The sequence below is a fragment of the Diospyros lotus genome, chromosome 7 (genome assembly GCF_014633365.1).
Source record: "Diospyros lotus cultivar Yz01 chromosome 7, ASM1463336v1, whole genome shotgun sequence".
Taxonomy (NCBI): Eukaryota; Viridiplantae; Streptophyta; class Magnoliopsida; order Ericales; family Ebenaceae; genus Diospyros; species Diospyros lotus.
Window position 1 is genome coordinate 36,976,753 of NC_068344.1, and position 9,724 is coordinate 36,986,476.

The 9,724-nt window shown below is 34.1% G+C and overlaps 1 protein-coding gene across 1 annotated transcript; it reads right to left on the reverse strand.

Moving 5' to 3' along the window:
* Nucleotides 1-3,315: 3,315 nt before the first annotated feature.
* Nucleotides 3,316-4,994, reverse strand: LOC127805861 (tetraspanin-2-like). Its single transcript, XM_052342673.1, has 2 exons — nucleotides 4,375-4,994; nucleotides 3,316-3,975 (listed from the first exon to the last, which is right to left on the reverse strand). Exons 1-2 carry the CDS (start codon nucleotides 4,876-4,878, stop codon nucleotides 3,682-3,684), a joined length of 798 nt encoding a protein of 265 aa, XP_052198633.1. The 5' UTR covers nucleotides 4,879-4,994; the 3' UTR covers nucleotides 3,316-3,681.
* Between the last annotated feature and the right edge of the window lie 4,730 nt (nucleotides 4,995-9,724).

A 9,724-nucleotide genomic window follows, 5' to 3' on the forward strand; every position in this document is an offset into this window, starting at 1 on the left:
GCTGCTGTTCATCTCATGACTTAGATGTATGTATATATATAATATATATACATATATTAAAAAGAACAACAAAGAAGAAATTGATTGACGGTCTAATTTTGTAAATATTTAGTTGTAAGGGACAATTTTAAATTGCAGAATTCAGCTGTTTAGTTTGAATTTTGATTCATTAATTAATTAGTGAAATGTATTATTGTACTTAGCTGAAAGTATGTATACAAATGAGTGGGTGTTTGCCAGCCCAATATTGATTTCTGCTAAATAGTGATGACCTTCTGCTCCTTAATTTGGTGATTATCTCCGTTTCTATAAATCTAGCATTGGCATTGTATGTTCCATTGCAATGAAGCCCGGCTACCCAAGAAGATCTATATTTCCTATCAGATTGAATCTCTGTGGACTTAACACCATGGATGTATGTATGGTTAATTACTATTAAAATACTCTTTTTTTTTAATTAATTGTATAGACGATTAAATGCTGATGAAAGTAAACGAGGGCTGAAAGGCAAAGGTAGCTGATTTTAACAATTATATTTTCAGTATTATATATTTATGTGTTAGTTTAAGTTTTTAAAAATTATAAACAAAAATTTATTGCAGGCCACAATTATTGCCATTCCTTTGCAATGTAGAAAAAACCCATAGCCTTCTCACATGTGTTTCAACAACTCAACCAAAAATGCACCCAACTAGAAACGAAAAATAATAAAATATAAGTATAGAACACAAGAACTGGATGCCCCAGCAAAGCCAAGTTTCGGAGAAAAGCCAAAATCAAATAATTATTTTGAGAGAAAAATCTGTTGTGGAGAGGAAATGAACATATATGTCAAGACTACCTAAGCATTGCCCAAAACCCAAACCATCATTCGATGCTTCTGTTCGAATTTCGAAACACAATGAGCATGAATCACGAAGACAGGAACCTAGATACACAAATAGTGTTTGTACATATGTGCGGAAATATGTATATATGGGTGCGAACTGTATAATAATAACAGTTCGCCGCCGCTGTCATCATCGCCGCAACTGCCATCCCCGTTCACTGCCGCTGCCATCAACGCTTCTGCTTCACCTGCGGGTCACAGCTGCTTCGCTGCCGCCTCCGATCACCAGCTGCTTCACCGCCACCTCCGACTGCTTCAGTCACACATGGAGAAAAAATAGAGAGGGGAAGAAAAATGAAAAGAGAGAGAGAAGATTGTGAGAGTATACGGAAGAAGCAGAGCAAGCAATATAACAAATTTGGGAGAGAAAAGTAAAGGACAAATTTGTAATTTTATGAGAGAGTTGTCCACCAAGTTATCTAACTTTATGTTCTTGTAGCATTTTCCGTCGAGATAAGCTAGATTGGGCAGTCCTTGTTAGGACTTGGGAGAAAAAATTTAATCTAGTTGTCCTGCTATATATATTATCATGCTTATGGGATGAAAGGCAAAACTTATATTTTTGTTCATATTATTTGATTTTTTTTATGATCATTTAAATTGTTTGTTATTTTAATTATACCTTTAGATTTATATTTTTGAGTCAATTTAATTTTTTTATATGATAATTTATTTTTTTTATTATTTTAATTATACCTATGTATATGTATTTTAAATTTAATTTAATTTCTTATATTTTGATGTGTAAAAATAAAGAGATAAAGTGGGATAAATTAATTATTTAATCTCTTTTTTATATGTTAAAGTATAGAACTTAAACTGATTCTATAATACAAGTAAATTGAAACAAATTAAAAATTTGGATTGTTTTATAGGAAAAATATTTAAGTTTAAGGTTAAATTAATTAAAAATAAGAATATAAATGTGTAATCAAAATAAAAAAAAAAATTAAGTGACCACAAAAAAAAAATAAAAATATTCCTTACCCAACAAGACCGGGTGGGGCACTAAAGGGTCCAGTCCGGGGCCCCGGCCTCATGGTAGAAGAAGGTTTGGAAGACTGGTTCCTTTGTCCAATTGGTGGCTGGTTGATCTCGAAAAATGGCAATTTTAATTTTAATTTTAATTATTTACATATACTTAACAGAAGTATAAGAATAGGTATTAATAATAATTAAATAAAATTTGTTTTTATAACTCGAAATGTAAATGTTTTTATGATTATTTTAAAATATAAATAAATAAATGAAACCTATATATTCTCCACTGTACATAGGAGTAGTTGAAAAATGCCCAACATGATGGTAGTGCAGTGCGGTGCCTGCCTGCCTCTGTTTAAGAACTTTAGAACTCCAACTCAGCTTGGTGCTCAATTGTGGTGGCTTTTTTGAGATGAATCATAAAGAATGGGCAAGCACACCCAATTACTTAACAGAATCCAATACTGCTGGGAAAGCCACTTACTCCTTGAAATTCTTACTTATCTCCCTGCATGCATATGGTAGTGGAGAATATATAATACTTTAAATAATGATGATACAAATATCATTTTAATTATATATCCCTCCATTTTAGACCACAATTCGATGGAACACCTCTACGACTAAGAGCTACTTAGAGGCTGTTTGGCTTATCGTTTTTTGGTAGACTTTTAAGTGAGGTAGTTGTTAGTATAAAAGTTGTGTAGTGTTTAAGTTGATAATGTGTTTGGAAAAATATATTTTTAAGCTGTTAGTTAATATTTATGTGTTTGGTTTGAAAGAATTGATAAGTTATTAAAACTTGACAAAAAGACTAAAATAGACATGATGTTAAATGATATAAAATTTTATTATTAAATGTTAATAAATTATATATAATTATTAAAAATATATTAATACAATATTACTATATATTATATATAATAATAATATATATTATTTTGTGTTATATATATACATATAACATATATATAACATATAATATATATATATATGCTGCAGCCGAAAAACAACAGATATATAACATATAATATATATATATATATGTCACACATGCGTGAGAAGAACAGCGGCTGAAGAATAGCAAGAACAGCGACTGATGGCGGATCTGGGGAAGGGGCGACGGTGGCAGCCCAGCTGGATGACGGCGACGGTAGATTGAAGTGAGGGGCGACGACAGCAGCCCAGCGACAGCTACAGTAATGGCCAGAAGCAAAGGGAAGATGACAGAAGGAGAGCAAATGAGGAGAAGAAGATGAACTTGAGGGTAGAACAATATTTTCGTCGGTCAACTGTATAGCATTTTTTGTCAAAGTTGGGGGTGCCAGCTTTTGTAAAATGCTATTGCAATAGCTTTTAAACTACATAGCTTTTCAACTGATTATTATTGCCAAACACATCATAATAAAATGCTATACGTTGTATAAACAGCTTAAAAACGATCAAACTGCTAAGCCAAAAAGCCTCTTATTGATAAGTTGCTAATAATTGTTATGACATCTCTAATGAGTTTACACATAAATTTTCAGGGTTCAAAACCTTGAAAACAAAAAGACAAAAAGATGCAAAGGGAATAGAATAAAGCATAATTTAAAAAAAGAAAGATAGATATAGTTCCCACCATAAATGGAACAAAAGCAGTCCAATAAGTCAAAAGCATCACGTTTGAGAAGTGGGGTCTGTTTGGCAAAACAAAATCAACCCCTACGTACCATATCTCCCCTCAAGCATCGAGCACAAACAAAGCCATGGAAATTAAATCAGTAACTAAATTAAAGGAGATTCCTTCCCACTCCACCAACAATATTTCCTCACTTGTGGGCCCCCCTTCCTATCTGTGCGTTCTTGAAAGCATTACAAGCGACGAGGTACATGCAGCAGAGGGCCACAACTGTGACTATCAGTATTATGTTAGCCTTCCTCCATTCCCTCCTCAGATTGCCCAACAGTCCAGCTTTGCAGGAGTCACAACTGTAGCACAGCTGGCTCTGGTCGTTGCTCCACATGGCGCAGTCCGGCTCGGCCAGCGTGTTCGCCGGGTTGACCCACATCGTCGGGTTCACGTATTGGAAGCCGCAGGCAGCCGGTGGCTTGCAGCATCCAGACTGCAATATTCACAGAAATAGAATCGTTCAATTACGTACTCACGTTTCGTGATTGTATATCATTTAGTTTATGTATATATGTTGGGAGGGAATGTTTGCTTTTAAGATGGCAAACACAATTAAGGGGTTGCAATTGTTGTGTCATGGGACCCTAACCCTGTAACGAGATCAGGGTGCAGCCAATGGGGTGGCCCTAAATGGATTGTTCTGATTAACTCTAATATTATGCAATGATGAAAAAAGATTTGACCCTAAACAAGGGTTTGGCCCAGCAATCGGATAATCAAAATTAGACACGGCCTTTTGTGCATGGCGGGTCCATCCACTTTTCCATAAATAAATAAATAAAACATAACAGAAACAGAGAGAGAGAGAGAGAGAGGATATATGAATACTAGCCTGAAGGGGAGAGATGCGAGCAGTAAAGAACTGGTCGGCGGAGAGATACCGGCGGTTGAGCCGGGGGCAGGAGTCGGAGCGGGCGAGGCAGGCGCTGATCTTGGGCCAGTTGTCGGAGTTGGTGACGTGGTCAAGTAGCCAGGGGGAGAAGCCGGCGAGGCGGTACTCCGGGAAGGGGCGGACCGGCGGGGAGGCGGGGACGTAGCCGTCGGGGCGGGTGACGACGAAGGCGAGGACGATTAGGATGAGGGAGAGGAGGATGAGGGCGGCCATGAAGAAGAGGTAGAGGGAGAGGAGGCCGTGGCGGTTCCAGTGGGCACCGACGAATCCAGCGAGGGAGACTAGCACGACGGCGATGCCGAAGAAGAGGACCGGCCACCGGAGCCACCGGATGCACTCGTTGTCGGGCTTGGAAGCCAGCCAGATGCCGGAGGAGATGATGGGGATCGAGCACAGAAGCGCTATCAGGTTCACCGCCGACGTCACGTTGTTGCTCACCGCCATTAACACGAGAGCGAGCGAGCGAGAGAGAGACAGAGAGCAACTCAGCTATGGAGTTAAAGGTGGTGACTAGGGAGGAGAGGATGTAGGCTTTGTTTGGCTTTTCTCAACTCTCTCTCTCTCTCCATGTATGTGATATAAATTATATATATCTATATGTATTATAAAAGCCTCACTTGCAACCCATTTTTTGATTTTAAAATTTAAAAAAGCATCTTTTTTTTTATTGTAAAAGGAATCCATTTGGTAGCACTAAAAAAAACCAAATTTTTAACATTAAAATAACATAACGAATACTAACTTTTGGTAGGTACTGTCATTGGCCAAACCCATTTTTTGTTTTATACTTTTACATTTTTTTATATAATTATTTAAAATTTTTATTATTTTAATTACACTCATTAATCTATATTTTAAATTAATTTTACTTCTATATTTTGACCCTTTTTTTTTTTCTTGTGACAACTTGAACTTTTCGTTATTTTAATTATATATACATATTCTTGTATTCTTGAGTTAATTTAATTTATATATTTTGATGTATAAAAAAAAGATAAAGTGAGATTAGTGAATTTAATTTTTTTTTAACACATTAAAATATAGAGCTTAAATTGATTGAAAAATACAAATATAAGGGTATAATCAAAACAACGAAAAATTTAACTTGTCACATGAAAAAAATATCAAAATATATGAATTAAATTGACTCAAAAATATAAGTTTAAAGATGTAATCGAAATAATAAAAAATTTAAATAATCATAAAAAAATAAAAATATAGATAAAAAATATAAATTTGGCAAGAGGCATTTGTTATATACTTTAAAGGAGTTCTACAAGAATTAAGACCAAAGTTTTAGAATAACTACTCAGGGTCTTTTTGGCTAAGTAGTAAGTAGTTTGATCACTTATAAACTATTAGTGTAGCTTAAAAGTTTTCAAGCTTTTCTAATTAATTATTTGATAAAGCTATATAGCTCAAACGCTATTTCAATAGTGTTTTGAGAAGCTCCTTTCCCTCAGCTTAATTTTGCAAACCACTCCTAAGAAAAAAGCTCCGTTGATTGATGAAATTATCTGTTTATCCTCAACCAAAACACCAATTTTCAAACAATATCCTTCTTCTTCAACCATCTGCAACCAATTTTCAGTCACCACTATCGTCCGTCGTTCGTCGCCATCCACCTCACTGTCACCCCAGCCATCGCCTCTATTGTCGCCTCCAGCTTCTCTGTCGTCGCCATCGCTTGTCTTCTCCAGCTCCATCGTCTCTGGTAGCTGCGGCCTCAAACCCATCCCCATCGACCCTACTTCTAGCCTAAATCGCCATCGGCAGCACCCCCAATTAGCACCCGCGCCTCCTCTTTGGCGGTTGCCCAATCGTTGTCTGCCCCGATCGCTATGTGTATATATCTATATAATAAAACACAAGAGTTTTTGAAAATATCTCAAAGAAGAGACATTTTAATGGCTGGGATGATTTGTGATGCATTTGATGGCTGAGATTAAAATTTTTCCCCCCCACAACACACAGCTCCCTCTGTCTTTCTCTCTCTCCCTCCCACCCACTCACTTACTCCCTGCCTCTCTCTCTCTCTCCCTTTCTCTTTTTGTCTCTCACAGACGCACCCACCCACGCCCCTCTCTCTCTCTCTCATAGATGTGTGTGTGTTTATATACTAACTCTATGTGTATCTGTCTATATATTATGTACATGTGTGTGTATATATCTATATGTATATGGGTGTGTGTGAGGCGGCCGACACATCCTCGTTGCCCCTCCCTCCTTTGTGCGGCTGTCGTCGCCTCTCCTTCTGCCATTCACTACACCCCCTCTCGGCCCACTCACTGCCTCTCTCTCTTCCTCTCTGTTATATATATAGATATATACATACACACATAGGCACAAGTGTTCTCCTTAACCCCCTCTCTCTGTAGATCTGATGGATGTTTTCCCCTCTTTCGTTGCTTGGACCCCTTTGGTGTCGATTTTTTAGCTTTTTTGTTGGCTGATATGCCTTCCGATTTTTGTAGGGTTTTGGGTCTTTTCCATTTCTTCGCAACTATCAGGTGGAAGAATGTGTTGGCTACTTGAGACTTCATCGCCATCACCATCATCTAAAAAATTCTCATTTCGGTTGTCAGTGAATCCAACCGGCATATCATTCACTGCCGTCTCTTACAAATCATCTAAAAAATTCTCATTTGTTGAAGTTGTTGTGAAGATTGGTTTCTCCTACAAATCAAAGCTTCACTAGTTTTCTAGAATACAACCAAGAATATATAACATTGTGATATTTGCATCTCTTTGACTGAGATTTGAAGTGAGGTTGCTTGATTTTACTCTTGATTTTGCTTTTATGCGAGTTTTCTGTCGATTCTCTGCTTGATTATTTGTGGGTTCTTTGTCGAAATTGTCTATTATGTAGTTTATTGCGAAATTGAAAGTTGCAAACCCAATTTTAATCAAGATCTAGGGTTCGCTAATGCTTCTATTGGAGTAATCAAAAAAAGCTGGAAGCCAAAAGCAAACTTCTTTGATGCAAATTACAATCTCTGCCTTTATGGGTACATTACATATATAGATAAGTGATGGGATGCGCATTCATCAGCTGATTTTGAGTGAATATCTATATTTAAAAACAAAAAAGAAAAGAAGAAAGTGTTAAAAGGGAGACATAATATATGGTGTAAAATAAGAAGAAATATAATTTATTAAAAGAGAGAGTTAAAACAAGGGTGATGCACTTAAAAAAAAACTCCTACAATTCTCTCTTTTTAACTATACAATACATGCTAATGTCTAATAGATTAAGAAAGAAAACTAAGAATAAAGAGAAAGGTAATAGGATTAGAGGAGGACTGAAGTGAAGAGTACTTCTCAAAATCATAAGAAAACGACTCCCCTTGGAATTTTCTGCTCTTTCTTCACATGAATGAAGTCTGGAAGTGAAGAAACCTATATAAAAAATAATATGTAAAAAGAAACCTAATGAATAATATGTAAACTTATCTCGTAGAAGATTTAAATTCATCGTTATCAATGGGGTTCAAGTAAAAGAAACCTAATGAATAATATATATTTTAAATTGTTTATGCATAGTAGATTAAGAAAATTAAGATGCAAGAAATTAAGTAAAATGGACCTTCAAATAGATCCCATTCTGAATTATAAGTAAAAATTGTCCATCAATTATTTGAAATGTTATGTCAAGATCCTCTGTTTACGTAAAAAATAATTAATTACTTTTTAATTTCGTAATAAAGGTTAAATTAATTATGTTTGTGTTTTGAAAGGAGTTTCCTTTTTGATCTTGAAAGCCAAAGCAATATAACTACACAAGTTTGAAGCCTTCAAATTTACTATATACATATTAAGGCCCACTCAAATGATTAATAATGAGCACATTATTTAAAATTGATATCTCAAAAGTTGTAGCCTGAAGGTTTGGCTTGGCTGCCGGGTGGTGGTGAGTTCCAAAAGCTTCTACTCTTATATTATGCATGGTCGAGGAATCTAATATTCGGGAACACAAGAGTTCCCGACTGTGAGCGGTAGGGAACCCAAGGTTCTTCGACCTTGAATTGGGGTTCCCCCTAGTTGATGGTCGTGGTCATGACGACGACTGATATGTATTGTTTGATATTTAATTTATTCAAATAGTAGAACACTTATTAATGTATTTTATTATATAAATTTAGTAAAACGTTAATAAGTATATAATAATTTTAATTTCTGTTTTTTGTTTAGTGTTTACAATTTTTTTTACTTGCTCTTATATTTTGATTTGCAATATTAGTGAATATTATAAATCTTATATATATATATATTTATTTAAATTTTGTAGAGTGTTTAATACAAACAAAATTATTATAACATAATGCGTATAAATTATTTATACCGTGTCTTTAGACACGGGTATACGCTAGTATATATATATTGTATATATATTATGGCTATGACAACGATTGTTGTGTATATATATTAATTTAATGATAATATATTGAAAGGAGAAAAAAATATATATATTGTATTAATATATTTTTAATAATTATGTATAATTTATTAATATTTAATGAAAAAATTTTACATCATTTAACAATATGTCTATTTTTATCTTTTTATCATATTCTGATAGCTAATCAGCTATTTCAAACTAAATACATAACTATTAACTAATAGCTTAAAAGTATATTTTGTCAAACATATTATTAACTTAAACGCTATCTAACTTAAACACTATTACACAACTTAAACACTACCCAGCTTAAACACTGTTGAAAAAGGCCTAGCCAAACTAAGCCTCAATGAGTTTGTTTACAAACGTAAATGAGTTGATATACTTTTGTTTAACATAGTTTTTTTTTTAAAGATAGTATTTATTAATTAAAATATAGATCGAAAAAGATAAGATATGAAAAATATTATAGATTTTTATCCTTTCTAATATATTTGTTAAACTTATCTGAAGACTCTTAAAACAAAGTTATGTAACTTTTTATTTGGTATTTTTTAGATATGTCAAGGTTGGTTCTGAGATTTTAGGGGCCCTAAGCTAAATTTTTTATGGGACCCTCTACGACTATATTTAAAAATAAAATTAATACGAATAATTTTGTTATTATATAAAATTCATAATATTTCATTTTAAATTTACCTTTTTAGCATTTTTAGATGAAAAATCAACAATTAAACTATTATAATTAATTTGTTCCAATATATGTTTTTCAATAGACATAATTGACAATCCATTAATGTAGATTCACTAATAACAGAAGGATCATAAATATTGAAATATATACACAAAATTAATTGATAATTTAAGAGCTAATAAAAAAAATCAAAAGAT

Bases quoted from the DNA above. Each gene is read 5' to 3' on its own strand.
- LOC127805861 (XM_052342673.1), bottom strand. From the start codon at position 4,878: ATGGCGGTGAGCAACAACGTGACGTCGGCGGTGAACCTGATAGCGCTT. The intron at 3,976-4,374 runs GCTAGTATTCAT...TGAATATTGCAG, and splicing joins CTCGCATCTCTCCCCTTCAG to TCTGGATGCTGCAAGCCACC.